This window comes from Odontomachus brunneus, unplaced genomic scaffold (assembly GCF_010583005.1).
Source record: "Odontomachus brunneus isolate Ranch 3 - 2012 unplaced genomic scaffold, Obru_v1 Obru_scaffold_082, whole genome shotgun sequence".
Classification (NCBI taxonomy): Eukaryota; Metazoa; Arthropoda; class Insecta; order Hymenoptera; family Formicidae; genus Odontomachus; species Odontomachus brunneus.
The window spans coordinates 1,204,025-1,222,498 of record NW_022639532.1 but is presented as its reverse complement, the minus strand read 5'-3'; the positions used below and the strand labels follow the sequence as shown (position 1 = coordinate 1,222,498).

Here is an 18,474-nt window from a genome sequence, read left to right as displayed (position 1 = left end):
TATTCGATTCCGCTGAATTTTCAAGTTACTCAAAAGGAATGACCTGCGGTTCTTCTGCGGGCTTCCTGAGAACTGCGAGATGTGCCGTTTCCGTCGTACAAGCGCGTACGCCTAAGCTATTGAAATTTAAAGAGTTTACTCCCCAGGTATGTATTTTCAGGGCACCCAAGGGCCCTGAGTTTCTATGACACATCAAGGAAGCTACTCATAAATTCATTATTTGGTAAACAGAATTACAGAATTTTATATGTTTCGTTATCTAAATAATAAATGTTAATTTGAAACTAATTTTATTGTACTATTTTGCCACGTCTTATTCAGTACACTATTACTGAATGTATAAAACATCAATTTTCAATTCTATAATCGACCATTTCACAAAAACGGCATAGTGAACAATATTCTTTCTTTTATGTCACATTTCCTGACATTTACAACGGTAAGTTTTTTATTTAGATGGTATCATTTTTATTAAGTTTTACATTGAAATAATGATCATCTGTCGTGCTCCTATCGTGAGATTAAAGAAATGCGATATTAAATTTTTCATAAACATATAGCGCAAACAAATCATGCAAAATTTCTGTTATAAATGTGTTTTGCTGCGATAAATATTATCTTTATTTTTGTATAATTTTTGGTTGCTGTGAATAAACTCCTTAAGTTTCAGGTTCGATTAAAATGAGATTTCGGGATAAATTTAAAAATATTTCCTCGTTTTCGTAATTTGTGTCTACAAAGTATCTACAAGCATCTTTAAGCGGTTTTTACGATATTTAAACATCAGAGTAAGCTTGTGTCCAAAATATATGGGTTTCTCCCGAAATCTCAATTCGTTGGTGTCACAATGCAAATCTTGGACACATACAACTCCCGTGTGCATGCATAATAATCTACATTATTTAGGGAAAGAAGAAATTAAAATGAATTTTAAATTCACACGCGCTGCAGGAGCGTAATATCCATTGTATGGGTGTGTATGAGGAAAGTGATGCATTGAACTGAAAGAATGTTCACAAAGAACAGGTTATGCGAACTGTTGCGTGATGCATGTCAATTAATGCGCGTTCTTATCTCGTACTTACGGAAATGAAGATTGGAAGAACGTTGCGCGTGACCACGTAGTCAAGTACAAAAACTGCTTGAGCGGATTATATAATTTAAATATGGAAAAGGAGAACCAAGAATGTGAGAAGAAGTTGTGCCGCATACGAAAAATTTAGACGTACGTGTTCTCGAAGCAATATTCATACATATCGGAGAGGAGAGCAAATTATTAGAGAGAGAGTTGGCATGGAGATATTTCATGGTGTAATTCTTTGCTAGAGATTTAATTTCTAATCGCGTTATGTGCGCATACGATGGCTGATATTGTTACTGATCAATCATCAGCGATGATACCACACTGATGACCTTGATGAATTGTTTGGAAAAAATATCATATATTTTCCATTACATTTTATTACGATTCACAACATTAGCTTTTTTCTCTATCCGTCTATTGATTGTGTTATTTAAATTTAGCGTAACGATTGAGGGAATTAAGTAATCTCTTTGAAATTCCTTGTTATCTGCTTGCTTTCTAACGCGAGAGAAAATTAATGTATTAAAAATAGAATTACTATAACGGAAGGCTGCGAAGCGACTGTAAAATTACTTTTGTCGGAAAAATACGACCTTGGACTTAGTTAATCTTCATCCTCCTTAAACAATGTTATATTATTTATCGATACATAGAATTTATCGGTGATATTAGCTAACAGTGTTACACTTGTTTCGTATTTACTCTCAAAAATGATGTCTTTCTCACCCTCTCTTTCTCTCACACATATACACACACATACACTTGTAGATTATTATACATGCTGAAGAACTCTTGAAACGCTCTGATCTTTTCACTTTGGTGCTTTTTGTATACATCACATGGTTATAATACGGGTTAGATTACAATTAAAGTAATAGGTACACATATATATAATTATACATTACATCGTTACACACACGCGCATATGTATATATTTATAAATTATGGTTTAAGGTTACGGAGCTAGCTCTGACTAGCTCCCTATTTCTCTATTAATCTTTATTTATAGGATTTCTTGGCTTTTCTGGTCATCGTTTAGCCTTATCGAAAAAGACCGATGAGCCGTTTGAGAAGGCGAAACAAATCGAGAAACCGGAACGAAAAATGCTCTCGTCTACGCACTATGTTGCTTTCTACGTCATACAGTAATATCTGCTATTAATTTATGTACTCGCGAGCTTAAACGCGGGAGAAATGTATATATACAATAGTTACACAAACTGCCAGCACCACCACAAGAGATGATATGGCTAAGAGGGCGTATGGCTAATACGAGACCAAAGTAATTGGTTGTCTCAAAGCCAAAATTACAATTGGCAATTTTGCAACACACTCGCTATACAAAGCGCGAGATTTACATGAATAATAATGATTCACGCTGTCTCAAGACAGAAATTCCCAAAAGCGTCTAGCTCAGGCTATTCTTTGATGCTATTTTTCTTTTGCGTTGTTTCTTTGTGTGACCTAACTCCAAATGCGTTATTTTGACTGAAGTTCTTTCTACACGTTTCTTAAGGTTTTAAATGACGTCATTTAACATGTTTAAAGGACGTGTAATAGTTATAATAGGTTTAAACGTGTAAACATGACTTAAAACGATGAGAAACATATAAAAAGAGATTCAGTAAAAATAACACAATTAGGTTTACAGTGATATTCGGATACTGGAGATGTTCGTCAGCCGTTTATCTGATTATCTTTTTTAATTTCCACTTGGATCTTTCCTAGTGGAAAGTAACATATATCAAAGCACACATACACACACTGCTTTCTGTTCGTATGATTTAGGAATTTCTATCCTAGAAAGACGTGCATATGTAAACACTAATCGGATTTTTCGTGAGAATGGTTCCGAGTATTCAACGAGTATCATCCGTGTATTCATCTTTGTATCTTTGTTTCTCAACGAAATACTTCCTCGATTAAGATTCACGCGAGAAAAGTTCTTGGTAAAAACGTATTTCTCTCTCGCGATGCCGTCACCGATCGCTCCAGAAAGTCCAATTTCCGGATTACAGATCGCGGTAATGCTAGAGACCTTAAATTGCCAATACCTTGCATATCGGTCGCTTTGCATATCGACAACATATTATTACGTCATGAATCTTGCGCAGGAAGAAATACTCTGGGAACTGCCAGTTCTATCAGTTGCTGGTCAGAGTTACGTTACGTTACGTAGAGAAGTTTTCACACTCGACAAATAACGGTGAAGGGATTTTTAACAAGTGAGCGAATCGATGTGACTTCGTATATGGACTTCGTTATAATCATTTGGTATCCTCGTGTTATATTTATATATTTCAATGTTCCCCAAACACATTGCGCCGGGAAATAATAACGTAATACTTGCTGCAGTAATACTTCCTCCTTAAAATAATCCTTATTCTCTTGAAACTTAAACGCAGTTTAACCCTTGTGTCCTTCTGTTTGTTGCTCTTGCTATTGTTGCGTGTGATCTATTTTTCTTCAGTTCGATATGAAAGCGTACAATTGGAAACTCCGGAAGAATTTCCGCGTATAAACTATAAATTGGGGAAACACTGGTTTACTTTCATGTTGCGACAACTTATACGTATATATGCCTTATACGCGTAATGTTCCCTCTAATTGCCTCGGAGCGTTCGCAAGAAAAATGGAGGGCCTTCTGCCACCGTTAACATACAAACCTAAAATACTAAGTACACACGATATTAAATTGGTCAAGATTTGCATGTACGTCGGTGTAAATTATGCGCCTGCGTAGCTTAGAAGGAGCACCGCCCACACGCACGCTGCATGCGCTGCGTGTGCTGCATTATTCTATAAAAAGCTCTGGATATACGACATATAACTTAAGTTATTTATTCGATCATGTTTGCATTACATTACTATTAGCCACGGTAAAACAAAACGTTAAGCGTTTGTCACGGCGCGGATTCACGCCGAAGTTGATTATTAGATCGATTAACCCTTAAATGTTATCACCCGCTAAAATAACGTTTACTACGTCACAAGCGACGTGCAGTTGTAACATCGATAGCTGTGTGAATCGATAATACATACAAGTTCACCCGCTTTCAATATTTCTTCACTAAATCTTAACAGTCTAAAAACTCATTTGAACACACATGTCGAATTTTATTGTTCGTTATCTTTGGCAGGAGTAATTACACTTCTCGTGTAATAACTCGCAACTGATAACAAAGAAAATCAAGAAGCGTTTTAAGTGTACAGATGAGAACGTCGTCTGATGTAATTTTCTTGTGACATTATTAACGCAGCTCTTTATTTAATTCCGTAGTAAACGCATCATCTGTATAATTGAAGGGCGCGCGCAAACTAAGCGTTCTTCTTCTCGATGATCTCATTTAAGGGCGATCGAATGCAAATTGAGAAAAAAAAGCGATATTCTCAAAGAAACGCACACGTACTTTGTCATGTTACTGCGTCACACATCGCCCACTACGATATATCTCTCAATTTTCTCTATTGCTAAATATTACATGTCGATCTCACAAAAAGCGCGACTAGACTTCATCTTTACAGACTTTCTTCACCTGTACAGAACATTTTGTAATAGAGGGTAACTATACTATCGTACGTTTTCCTTTACAATTAATTCCCTATGCCAGATATCGAGTCAACAGAGTTCGTATTTATCGCCTCTACGACTTCTATCTAATTCATATGGAGATAAATAATGCTTTCTGGAGGCATCGATTAATACGCACATGACACATTTATATATTGCAATGGAGGTTGTGATGCTAATGCCACGCCTATATCTCCGGTTGTTCACGCCACACATGCTAACATCGAAAACTATGCTCTTTACAGAGGTGGAGAATATATAATCACAGAGGCTAACTGTGTATCATACCGCTATGATGAGTTTTCAAGCTTCAACCTGAATCACGTGATTGTATTAAAATACGATTATAAATCAAACAAATAGATTGTATATCGTAAATGCGCCCTTTATAAAGTGTAATAACTTTAGAGACAACTTTTTTAACTTCCTCATAACTGTGTATATATTTGTCTTTCTTACAGCGTTGTCTACTTCCCTCTAGGGGATAGAGAAAGGCTGTCGGAAAGACAAACGTGAGCAGAACCAACATGTTGACAAATATTAATCTTGTTTTTTTCGTTGGATATTCAAAATCTTCACGTACAATCTCCTTTCTCTCTCTTTCTCTCTCCACCAGTACTCATTCTTTCAGTCATTACAAACGCATCGGAGCCAAAGCCTACTCACCAACTACTTGTTCCTCCCTAAAATCTATACATGCAACGTTTAACTGTAATTATGTGTTTTTTTTTTCTTTGCTTAGATACACAAACGCCGTTCTGAATCGCACGACGGTACGGTTACAGTATTTTGAGATCACGAGCTGGAAACGTCACGTCTTGGTGCAAGCTTCCGTGGAGAACTTGCCCAAAATTCGTTTAAGGTACCAAACTCAAACAAATCTTAACACCGTAGCTGAGAAAGCTTTGCGCTGCTTCAAAGGTTCGAACGGCATCGTCAATTCCGACGATGTTGGACTTTGTCAATTTATCGTGCACTTGAAACCTTCGGTACGGTAATAAACACGTTACGTCAATACAACTTTACCGATGAAAAAGTGTTTTACGAAAGAAACATTGTCGGCTAATGCGGAGAGAAATCTAATGAAAATATCTCAACGAATAGGTGAAAATGATATTCTATCGTTCTTTTAGTCAGTTTCGAATCGAAAGTTCAGCTAGATTCACGGAATACGGTTGAATTTACGTCGTCGCAGATCAGAGTGACGATTAACGACTAACAGACGCGCTTAAACTACGACTTTGGTGATATACCAGTGTCGGCGGAAGTTATGCTCTCAACCGAGCCTTAATCTAGACCTTAAAACTATCGTATGATCGACGTGTATTCGTCCGTGTCATACGATTCCCTTAATTACTAGGACTAGAGTGGACTCGTTTTAAGAAACTTGCAGCGATTGTGCAAGTTGAGAATGTATGAACGAAAGATTCAAAACACAACGGAAACTTACACTTCTAATTATATCTTAAAGATGCTAACCGTGACTAACTTATATTCTTCATGTTATATAGCGTTATGTATATGTTTAATATTATTAATGGAGACTTTTCTATATATACTTAAACGTATCCCGCGTGCATCATGCCACTGATACCGCCTTAATCGTAATATTTGGTGATGCTGCTTCTCTGCGACAAGTCGGCAATGTGCCGACCGGTAAAACGACAAAATAAAACGACAACGGAACTGAAACTTACGTTTAAAATTTACAACGCTCTATCGCTACAAGCATTTATAGATTATTCGCGATTAGTCATTCAATCAGCTACAGTTAACGCTTACGTAAGTATTGCTAAGGCTAAGGTGAACTCTCTGTCTTAATAATAATGTACGCATCCATTAGACACGCCCGAATTGTCGATACTTCATTATTATTGTTGTTCGCACATTACCCTACAGGCCCTATACACACACGAATAAACGTGAATGATAACTTATAGCACCTACCGACTAGATAGCGACTAAATAACGATACGCATAGATCATCTGTAAGCTCAAACAATCGGATATGCTCGCGTATGAAGAAAAACCCTAACGAGACATCTATTGTCTTCTGATCGCAACGACGACGTGATTTAGCGATGTATCCTCTAGCTTGAGTGATGCTTCATTTTGATGCTTCGTTGGACAACTCAATGTAATCATTTTGTTAGATTCACTAATGTTTTAAAGTGTTTGAATTACTTGAAAATTTCTCAAATTTTTTAAATAATATGACGCTTAGACAGAAAATCACGATTACTCATAACGCTTATTATCCGTCCGCTTGAGAAAGTGCACAGTCCACGGCTGTTTTCATTACTTAAAAGGGGCTTCAATATCAGAATCGTTTGAGAGAACGAGCCTTTGAAACGTCATGGACACATACCTACGGACACAAAGCCTTCCACTGTGAGTGTTCTACGACTTAACAAGCTAAACGGTAAACGAAAAAGTGGTATTGTCCTCTCTTACAAGTTATTTTCCTGTTACTTACTCGTCATTAACCACTATATTACGCGCGAATGGGGACGAGATGTTTCGTAAGCTCCTCTCCTCCTGTCTGCAATTCGACACGATCGAATGGAAGGGAAAGTCGTAGTGTAATTGAATCGAGGCTAATTCGGACGCTTTTTGCTCTACGAGAAATTTCAGGCGGATTATCCCTTTGGCGTGTGTACAACTCGAATTACCTCGCTCGAGCACGTTCAACGAGCGGCCTTTCGTGCCGGGCCATAAGATACTTTTATTGTAAATCGACTAATTTCAGTCTTTGCCGGCCTGGTTCCGTTTTCGTAACGACCACCGCACTCACCGATTCTGAGCTGATGAACAGGCTCGCGCGAAGTGTTACGCTTTCGCATGCAGGATGATTATCTGCCGTTTATTATAACCACCGGGGCGACTTACGAAACACCCCGCGGCCGACTCGCGCGCATTTTCTCTCTGCGTATAGACTAGTAACACGTACATGACGTAGTACCTATGTTCACCTTCTTAAGCGACTAGAACCTGCCGTGTAGCTCTCTTTATCGATCGACTTACGTAACGCGTTTTCCCATTAGCCCTCTGCTCCGGGTGTCTGCTAATTATTACCAGACGGATAATCGATCGATCGATGTCGACCGAGCGCGGCGACGATCACCCGCATTACTCCGAGGAGTCGGAATCGGAGTCGGCCGGCGCGTCGGACGCCTCGCTGTGAGCTTCCGGTGTGGATTCTGGTATTTTCTTCGTGAGTGTCGCCGTGACGTACGCACCTGGCCCTTCACCCTGTGTGTGCTCGATACCCACCCTGAAGAAGAAAGATTGATTCTTGCTCCTTCATTCTCAGCGTTAGGTTAATCTCTCGACTCACCTGTACTCGTGGCGCGATAAATTTCGGACATACTTCTCCGGAGGCGCGTCGCTATCGCTGTTTTGGAGGCTGACGCTCCTCGCGGTCGTGTGGGATACTTGCGTCGCCGGCATCGTGAACTCCACGTAACAGTATTCCGAGAGATTCTCGGGGATCTGATCGTAGGAAGTGAGAGCCATACGGCAAACCAACTGATGCGTCGTGTACGCGCCTGGAAATAACCGCAAATAAACGACATTGGAGGAGAGCCAGCAAAGAGCCGTCCGCGGGTGATCATTTGAATTCGCGGTATATTTGAATCGGTTAAAACTTTAGAATTTTTTTCGTGTTTATCGGCCGCGTTGTTAATAGCCATAAAATAATTAAATTGTATATTCTTGGGTAAAAGAAAATCCATACTCCTGCAAAGGTTTTACTTTAAATAAAATATATCTTTAGAATACTAATTACGAGAGAAGTGAATAATTAAATTATTAATTAGTGATTTTTCGAAATAAAGAGATCGATCAGAAGGCGCGGGTTAATTATTAAGGTAAAAGTACCTTGCCCCTCCTTCGGCAACCTGGGCATTCTCCACACGATAGCGCGATGTTGATGCTCATATTTTGCCTGACCGGAAGTGACCTCCATTAGCTGCGGTTCCAACGTATCGACGGCGCCCAGGAATCTCTCGATACCCTTAATCTTCCCGGTTCTTCTATGCGCTGATTTCACCGAGCCGTACCTGAAATGCTTCTCCACCCTGAAGAGATAAATCCAACACTCGGGTATAGGGAATCGAACCATCACGTCCTCGCATGGTATTTGGCCTAGTTTCCTGGATGCAAAACCCGGCACGAGAATGTCCGCTCTCAACTCCACCTAATAACACAAGAAAAGGAATCAAACAGTATCAAGCGAAACGGTATCAAGAAAGTCAGTTGCAAAGACGATAAATAACGAGAAGTCAAGTCTCAATTATTTGTGAAATATCAAACGAAGGGAAACCCAGCTCACCTTGTTCCCAGTAACACACATAACAGCCTTTAACTGAAGCGGCAGTTCTCTGTTTTTAGGTGGTCTTACACGAAATCGCATCAGTTCGATGTAACATGCATCCGGCGGCTTGAACCTTTGGATATGTTAGTCAGGGAATTAGTTGCAAATCGAATTCGAATATGTGCGTGTTTGGTCAAGCCAATATCGTATTGGTTTTTTAAACTAATATTAGCGCACACGTGCCATGAGTTATTTATGCGAATATATAAGGAACTGTTAGATTTGTTAACGTTTGTGTGAAAAAGTGCATTCTATCGTGACAATGGTGCTTCCGCACGTACTTTATTATCCGCGATTTTTCGTACTCGTCCTGTTGAACGCACGCATGGAATTCGACGTTCTCCAAGCGAATCCATTCTTCCGTTACGACAGGAATGATATCGTGCCTTCCGACAACTTCCTTACCCTGCCGCCACATATCGTTTATTCCTAATTCTACATCGGGCATACCTGAAGTAAATTAAATTTCAAACAATTTATTCTGCTTCTCACTCGAACGTTTATCGAAACGCTTTTCAAAATTATGTAGGTGTCGTAAGAAAATATTTCCCTCATAGTAAACTGTAAAATCCGAAGGAATATTATATGCCATAAATATTGGTTACAAATTGCGAAATATCTGAGATATCTACCAGAAAGAAACCCCAGGAAGAAGAGACGAACACGTGCGATCTGTTTGTCTACATGACCCTCGGCACTCTGCTCGACATACAGCTCATCCACAACCGTTATCTGAACCTCCTCCATTTTGTAATTTAGCGCTCGATCTCGGTGCGCTGATAACTTGAAGAGAGCTTCTTCGATAGTGCAGGAAAATTGCTTCATGTCCTCGTAACATTGGGAACCGAGTTTGAATAACTGAGAGATCTGCAATCAATGTAAATAAATCAATGTAATAAATCGCGACTTAGATTGCACACCGATATTATCTCACCGGCTCGTTGACGTAATGTCATCATCCTCGAATAATTTACCTGAGGTGCGTGTTCAACAGGAAGACCCAATTTCTTCAAATCACTCCCAAACTCCTTGACTCCCTGATAGTCCCCTTGAATGGCGTATGCGGCGAACTGGCTGAGTTTGTTCGTGAGCCTTTCCGCCTTCGTCACTTGGCCGGGTCGTACGCCGGGTCTTTCTTTATAGAAGATGTATTGCAATTTCACCGTGAAAATTTTTCCATACTGATCAAATTGTTGAGCGCCAATATCCGATACTGAATAACAGGCGAGAAGAGGTAATTCTTGAAATGGATCTTTGTCGTCTTTGTTGTTGAACAGTTGGAGAGTCGGACTGTCGCTCTGAAAAGTCAACTTGGCGAAGATCTTCTTCCAGAATCGCTGCCCTGTGATCTTTTTCTTGTTGGGCTGTCGCAACTGCATTTCCCAACCGTCGCCGGTAAAAGTCACCCTCGGGAAGTCTTCGAGCGGTTGACTCACGTCCTCGTCGAACAAAGGAGTAGGCGGCGTTTCCTAAGAACATATTTTTATTCTACTTAGAATTTTGCGATATAATATCGCATACGGAAAAAAGATTTTATTGGAATATCTGGTGAAACGAACTAGAGTTCTGGTTGAAGAATTCTATTAAAGTTAAGATTCTGGTTTTTTGATTAACTAAAAATCTTGTTTTGTCAACTAGAATCCTAATAACTTCAATTGGAACTCATTCACACTTCATCAGACATAATTCAACCAAACATTTTTTTCCGTTTATATAATTAAAATGTAAGGGTAATATTGCATCGGCATTTCGAGTTTATCACACGTCATTTGCACACGACGTAACGTCGCTACGATATTAACCCTATTACCTGGGAATCCGTCCTAGCCATTTCGGCTGTCTGAGCAGTTTCGGATATTACAGCATCTTGCGCAATTCCAGATTTATCAAAGGGATTGAAACGCGGCGAGGAATCCGTGTACGAGGCTATCTGCGGGCTTTTGGGTGGCGGCGCTAACGTGGGCACAGGTCCAGCCTCCGTTGTTGCAATTTGATCTCCTTCTTTCGGTCTTAAATGAATTTAAAATTGACGCGTTGGACACGATGTCAACAAGCGTTTGTGATTATCGTCAAAGATATGTCGATTCATGCAATCTAAAATTTTTGACCTCTGATTAAGCGAAAGTGACTGTTTCTTTCATACTCACTTGATGAATACACTAAAGTCCGGCTCCTCGTCCGACTCTGCAGACTCGGACTTTTTCACTTTTATATCTTGCGGCGGAGCTGTCATGCTCAAGAAGGAGTCGAATCCGTCGGATTCCCCAAAGCCGGTAACCGCCGTTTCCGAGCCAGCCGCTGATGAGTCTCCCCAGACTGAAAGAAACGTCAAGTGTTCAAATACGAACGTAATCTTCGCGATTCACGTTTGTATCCACCTACCATCACTGGAAGTATCCATGGCGGTTGGTCCGCCGCCGAAGGCGTCCAAGAAGGGATCTCCATTGGTCTCCGGTTCGGCTGCTTTGTCGAACTTGGATGCGAAAGCGTCGAACGAATCGCCGGTATCCTCGATCGCCTTTGTCGTAGCGGCGAAATTGTCCAACTCTTCCTCGGGCCGGTAAGCTTCGTTCCCGGGAAACTCCGCTCCAGGGATGGGGCTGGTGGAGATCAAGCCGCTGGACTCTTTCGCCGTCTCTCCGAAGTCACCGAGCAGATCCGAGGCAAAGGCATCTTGATCGGACGACGCGACTTCCGAAGTTGCGAACAAAGATTCAGCAGCTGTGTAGGGCGCGGACATTGCTTCGGTTACGTCAAAAGGCGTCGTCGTGATAGTGTCGGTCATGGAGAAGAAGTTTGCGTCAGCACTGGTCGACATCTCTTCTACTCCTTATCAAAATAAATGCAAGTAGATAATTCTCTTTCAGGATTAAGTGTACTTTTTTGTCTTACTTTGAGAAAAAAGAACCAACCTTGGAAAAGTTCAGTGGCCGCTGCCGACGGAGGTTGGACCGCAGCGGCAGGTTCCGCGAGATCCACGACAGAGCCAGTGAAACTGGCTTCCGCTTCTGAAACTTCCGCTTCGATATCTGTGAAAGGAGTCACAGAGCTCATCGACAGCCTTTTCTCACCGGTGATATCGCTCTCTGCATAATCTATGGGAAAAGCAGGCTGCGCTTGCGAGACAACAGATGCCGGTTCTTCGCTCATGCTTGCGAAAGGATTGTCCTGCTTGGTGGTCAGCGGAACTCCGCTCACGAGGCTGGTGGTGCCCGTGGTGGTCATAGAAGTAGAAAAGATCGCAGTCGCGGTGACGTCCGTATTGGGCGCGTCGAAGAGATCCATAATGTCTTGGTTTTGCGGCGGCTCGATAATCTTGCTGTCGTCCGGGATCAGATCCGGCACGTTGCTGTCGACGTCCAGAAGATCGGCGAAGCTGTGCTCCGGAGTAGGTGATGGAGAATGCATCAGAGTAGGACTGGGAGTTCGAGTCGCCTGCAAACGGTCGAGAAGGTGGTTCGAGGTCGCGTCCATCGCCCCGGTAACTGACAATATCAGATCCTTTGTGTTCTTAACGGGCGGTGCCGGTGGTTGTGGCCTCGGTGGTGGTGGTGGTCTCGACGGTGGTAGCTTGCCATTCTTCAATGGAGCCGTTGCCACCTGCGGCTGCGGCGCGCTCACCACCGCAGTCGTCGACTGCTTCTCCGTCGTGGTGACGCCGAAGAGATCCGCATTATCGGACGTGTCGAAGATATTGGATGATTGGCTAGTGAATACGTTGGTTGCTGGTGTATTAGTTGTTGTCGCACCGAATCCGACGTCCGGTACGGTACTTTCGATGCCAAAGGAGGCGAACGGATTGGTGGAGTCGACGGACACCGGCGGTTCGTATGTCTGGTCGCTGCTACTAAAATTTAAGAACGGATTCTCGCCCGCGCCGGAACTTGCTGTGTCAGCGAAGTCCTGCAGGAATGGATTAGAATTACCCTGCGCGGGCAAATTGCCCGCAGTCTCTGTCGCGTAATCGTCCATCAGGAATGGATTTCCACCCTTGGGATCCATGATGATTGAAATTCTTACGTTGCCGCGAGAGAATTCTAGCCGATAATTAACTACAACGGTCGGTGAAATTTGAGCGAAGTCTGTGGGATTGTATTTCCATTGAACTGAAATGAATCAATTTCAATTTCGTTTGTGTCTCCGCCGCGCGTTAAGTAGATTTCCTCTGGGACAATCTCGATGCAATCGAGGTGAGCATTCTTGACAATCTACTCTTTTTTGCTTTTAGCGTAAAGGTCTTGAGACAAAGCATGCAACGGCTACATGTACATTGCAAAATAGAACTGTATAAACGTCGACAGTATTACTTCATCAATTCTGATTCGAGTAATTTCAATTCAGTTCGCCCAGGTTCGATGGTGGCAAAGCTAGTGTCGAAGGGATCCACGTCCTCGTCCAAACTGAAATCCTTGTTCTGAAGCGGCGTCAACACTTTATCGCCGGGATCTTGTCCATCCAAGGCCAAAAAGTCCTTAGATTCTTTTACCTCGTTCGCTCGGGGATCGAAATCGTCGATTTCCGGAACGGTTGGTACCGCGACGGTAGACACCACCAAGGGAAAGTTGATGGGTTTTGGTCGCGGTGGCGGTTGCTGAGGGATTTGCTGCAACTCGCTCTCTAATATCTTGAGCTCCGCTTTACCAGGAAGAATGTTGGTCGCGATGGAGGTGTCGAAAGGATCCACGTAGGAGATCTCCTCTTCGATAGGCTTGCTCTCGATTTTAGGTGTCAGAGGCTTCGCGTCAACCTCGACCTCAGCATCCAATAAGCTCTCTTGCCGTTGGTATTCTTGCTTCGAGCTCGCTTCCTCCTCTACCTTCTGCGCCCAAGAGGACTGTAGCTGAGCGAGTTTCAAGTTGCTGGGCGCGAACGAAGTAGCTGTGAAGTCACTTTGTCTCCTGGTTGGTTCTGAGTTGGATCTTGGATCAAAGTCGTGGTCGCTCAAACTGTGAGGTAGCTTGGGTTCCTGCTTTAGCAATTCCGACTCAATGAGTTTGAGCTCTGTTTTGCCTGGCGCGACGTTATTGACGAAACTGGTGTCGAACGGATCAACATCTACTTCATCGTCCTCCACCGGTAACGACTCCTCCAAAGATTTCTGCGAGTAGTACGGTGTTAACGGCTTAGAAGGTAGAGTCTTCTCCTCTTCGGTGGTCGCGAGAAGATCGGGTCTCTTCGATGGTGTCGGGAGCTCAAACGCGACCGCCTTGGTCGAATTCAGAATTTCGAGGACCGCCGGTCGGGATGTCTTTCTCTCGAGATTCGTCGGTGTCTCCTCGACTTCAGGATCCGGTTGAGCGTTAATTGCAAACTCGTCCTTGACCAGCGCGGGAGGTCTAGGAGGTGGCGGTTTGGCGGGTAATTGCTTCACCGACTCATCTTTCCTCGGATCGAAGTCGTCGTCGTCGTCGTCGTCGTCGTCGTCGTCGTCGTCGTCGTTTTCGACGAAACCGCTGCTTTGCTCGCCAAGCAACTCTTTCTCTAATACTTTGAGCTCTGTCTTGCCGGGTGGAAGCTCCTTCACTGCAGACGTATCGAAAGGATCGACGTAAGTGATCTCCTCCACGGGCGCGATCGGTTGGTCCACCAATTGGCTGAGATCAGTGATAGAGCCACCTAGCAGGTCCTGCTTAGGTAATCGCAAACGTTCTTCGTCCTTCTGCTCATCGTCCAACTTCAGCAAACCGGTCTCATAGTCTCTGTTGAAACCGGCGGGATCGGTCAGAGATATGGATACTTCCGAGACAGGCAGTTCGTCTAGCTCCTTTTCGATAAACTTGAGCTCCGCTTTACCAGGCAAGATGTTATCCGCGAAAGTGGTGTCGAACGGATCGGCCTCGTCAACGAAGGTGGCCGCCTCGAAGCTAGCTTCAATTATCTCTCCCTGAAAATCGTTCGCTTCAGGTTCCTTTGTCGCGAACGGATCGTCTGCCTGTTCAAGACGAATCGACTCATCTGGTGCGGTTTCTAAATCAAACTCGGCGTCATCCAAGTCGGGGATCTCCTCCAAAACGGTCTTCTCTTTCAGGACCTCGAACTCGGAGATGTCTAACGGGCCGTTCGAAGTCTTCGCAGATGCGGTTGGTGTCGTAGCCTCTTGCGAGGCTGCAGGTGTGACGGGAGAGACCGGTCTCGGTAAAACGGGTGGTAATTTCGTCAAGTCAATAGGGATATCCGGTAGATCGCTGTCGTCATCTAGCAGAGTCTTCTCTACTTCTACCGCTTCCGCAGCCGCGACTTCCACCGGTTGCTCCGCTTCGTCAAAATCGTCCAACAACAGATCCTGCTGAGTCCTGGGTCTTCTTCCCTTTGTGAGTTTGCAGGTACTCACATAATCGATTCGTCCCGACAGAACCTCGACGGCATTGCCTAGGCTGACTAGCTTATTGCCCTTTTTGTCGACTGTTCGGAGAACTTTGTCGGCGTTGGTGGTGTCGAAAGGATCGTCCCCAGCCTCTTCCTCGGTCGGACTGTCCGGTATGTAAGCTAATTGTACATCGATATTCTGGAGAACGTCGACGTAAGTGGTGTCAAAGATGTCCTCATCGGCCGAGTCCTCCGGCTCATCCTCGTCCTCCGGCACGTCTACAAAACCGTCCTCGTTGACTAACGGTTTCTCCTCTTTCTTGGCGTGACCTTCGACCTCGGGCGGCTCGCCCTCGATTGGATTGCCTTCTTCGTCGAAGCCCACCCACTTTTTCGAAGATGACTTCTTGGATTCTTCCTGCTGCGCCGACTTCTCTACTTTCTTCTCGTCCAACGGCGCCTTCCGCTGGAAAAACGAGGTGGACTTGATGCGATCGAGGTCACCCTGGGTCTTCTTCAAGACCGAGTCGACACCAGCTGTCAATGCCGCGAACTTCTTCCACTCGTCGGATCCGGCGTTGCCGGTCGACTCTCCGGACTCTTCGGCTTTCTGTTGGGCCTCTGCCCGCTCGCGTCGATAGCGCTCAAGCTCCTCCGGATCAAACTCCTCCTCCTCTGCGCCCTTCTTGCCCTTCTTCGGCTTTTTCTTCTTCTTCAGGCCTTTAGCTAGCTTGTGCATCCTCTAAGACCTACCGTGGTTCGCGAGAGGCTCCTGCAAGTAAAAGCGTTCGTTATCGAACGAGAATCCCCGGTTCCTTCGTTCGAAGCGTTCAAATATCTGATTGCCTTGATTTTATCGAATATGTTATTAGAAAAATAGAAAATTATCGATTCCCATCGACATCATGTGTCGTGAGCGCATGGAAATCAAGCTTGTTAAAGAGAGGAGAAACATTCGTTTCTGCCACGTGTATCCGCTAAGGCTACGGGATCATGATCGCGATCAATGTCTCGAATTATACATCATACATCATTGGATAGAAATTTCCGCCTCGGAATACTGGTGTACGCGATGTGGGATCATTGCCAGAGGCCGATCGATCGCAGTGCAGTAGCCGAACTTATTTTCTCCACGTTTTTCCCTCGTCGTTCGATAAGGCGGAAATAACGATCGACGAGACCACGGCGAAATGATTCTTTGGCTCGGAGGCGTACTTGTATAGATCCGCGTCCGAGTTCCTTACAAATAATCCCGTTCGAGTCGTTGGATTCGGTTAACGCTTTAAATAGAAAACCGATAGATTCGCCTAGCGGGATGTAGTCTCGCTGTCTCTCGCATTTCGATCGGAATCCTACCGTTCTCGTCACATTTCTCAGTGACGTCGAGTGGTAAATTTAACGATGGAAACTCAACGCAGATATTTCGGACAGTAAGAACGAGATTTTTCAAAGAGGCGATTGTACATGAAAACACAAATTCAGACGACAAAACAGACATTTGGTCAGCTCGCATATTTGACGCTTATTATCTTATGTCAAATTAAACATCGAATGTATCGCGCGATTGATTTGCAAATGAACATATTATGTACGCTAATACTAATATTAAGCTTACGATGGTACGGCATATGCGTATTTGCATTTTAATCAAATAGCACACCTCGGGCTCGGTGGAATTTGATTAATACACCGGTATCTCTGATACGTGGAGCGCTTGTGTCGGCGATGAATCATCATTTAAACAACGCACACCAATCGCCACTATTTTCCTTCCACGGTTTTTGCAACGAGTCTTTAAAGAGCAGGTCCGTCCTTTTTTTCCCGCGACTAAAGAGAGGCACAGATATTAAAGGAGATGGAGGCTTCAATCACAGAATGTGATTGAACATTCTCTGTCTATCAAACGCAGCTCACGTGCTGCACGTTATATACCATGGTAGTAACATCCCTCCACGTAAACCCCTCGGCGTTTTGTCACGGGTCGCTGAGCAGCTTTGCTGCGAAGTAACACCAGCCTGTTGTAATGGTGCACGCACCTACACGAGAATAACGCGCGCGCGTGTGTCACTATAATCGATAGGCGAAAGAAAAAAGAGCGAGAACCGCCAATCTTCGTGACGAAAGGAAATTTAGTTTGCAGTCGCACTCGTCATATAGCACATTGTGCAAACTGCTGTCCCGTTATTAGCGACTTCACGTTGGACCACCGCGCTATGACCAGTCTTTGAAATGAAATCTTTGAAGCGACGCGGACGAACTGCTCGAATAATTTTAGAGTGAGAGGAAATGAGCGTAAATACCCATGGCAATGTGCGCATTATAAAAAATTTCTCACACTTGAAACAGCGCTTGGATCAAGCTGATGCTCGTACTACACGTTCTAAAGTAGAACGATCGACTCGTGTCAGCGAGTTTTCCGCTGTTTCCCGCGAGTACACAGGCGTTGATAAATATTTCACGCGTCCAGGTTGAATTCCAGTTAACTAGCACGAACCTGAACTCGAAAAGCGAGTATCGAGAAAACAAAAGGGCATGTCAAATGAGACGCGATAGAAATTTTCGCCTTTCATTTTTTCCAGAATAACGCCATTCTCGAGGGAGAAAATATAAGAGAGGCATTTATTGTGAGAGCATTATTGCACGGTGTTCCGTAAAGATACCCATTTGGCTTATATATTATAATTTAATTGGGTCATACTCTACAAACGATAAAATCCAAAATCCAATAACCAATCGCATCTGTCATGCAGTCTCTCAAGCAAAGGCAGGCCTACGGTCTGCACAGCCTTAATGATATCCCTCGCCTCCGGCGATTCTATGCGCCTGTCACGTTTTGCCAGAATTCAATCGCGAAGCTTCTGAATAAAAGAGAAACTTGGACTTATTATTCCGATTACATCTCGTCTCTTCCTGAAGCGTAAGTCCCGGAAAATCACTGCTGTGACATAGTCGCTGCCGATTGTACTTGCAATTACTTAGCGTCAAGAAAGGTGACAATTCGAATGTACGTTGATTTCGATTGTCTGCAAAGATGTCCAGCTCGCAAAGCTGTGAAGACGATCTCGCAGCTTTTTTTCTTCCACACGCGTACTTTCTCTCTCTCTCTCTCTCTCTCTCTCTCTCTCTCTCTCTCTCTCT

General features: G+C 43.6%; 1 protein-coding gene across 1 annotated transcript in view; it reads right to left on the bottom strand.

Annotated features, from left to right (window-relative positions):
- Positions 1-1,441: 1,441 nt before the first annotated feature.
- LOC116847760 overlaps positions 1,442-18,474 on the bottom strand; it is a 20,889-nt gene continuing 3,856 nt past the window's right edge. The window contains exons 2-13 of the mRNA XM_032823105.1: positions 13,337-16,108; positions 11,943-13,146; positions 11,413-11,859; positions 11,178-11,346; positions 10,841-11,039; positions 10,005-10,499; positions 9,663-9,897; positions 9,312-9,480; positions 8,989-9,103; positions 8,535-8,853; positions 7,993-8,203; positions 1,442-7,929 (exon numbers count right to left, since the gene is read on the bottom strand). Of these exons, the coding sequence (XP_032678996.1) occupies positions 7,785-7,929; positions 7,993-8,203; positions 8,535-8,853; positions 8,989-9,103; positions 9,312-9,480; positions 9,663-9,897; positions 10,005-10,499; positions 10,841-11,039; positions 11,178-11,346; positions 11,413-11,859; positions 11,943-13,146; positions 13,337-16,075 (6,447 nt within the window). The 5' untranslated portion in view covers positions 16,076-16,108 and the 3' untranslated portion in view covers positions 1,442-7,784. The remainder of the gene's footprint in view (positions 7,930-7,992; positions 8,204-8,534; positions 8,854-8,988; positions 9,104-9,311; positions 9,481-9,662; positions 9,898-10,004; positions 10,500-10,840; positions 11,040-11,177; positions 11,347-11,412; positions 11,860-11,942; positions 13,147-13,336; positions 16,109-18,474) is intronic.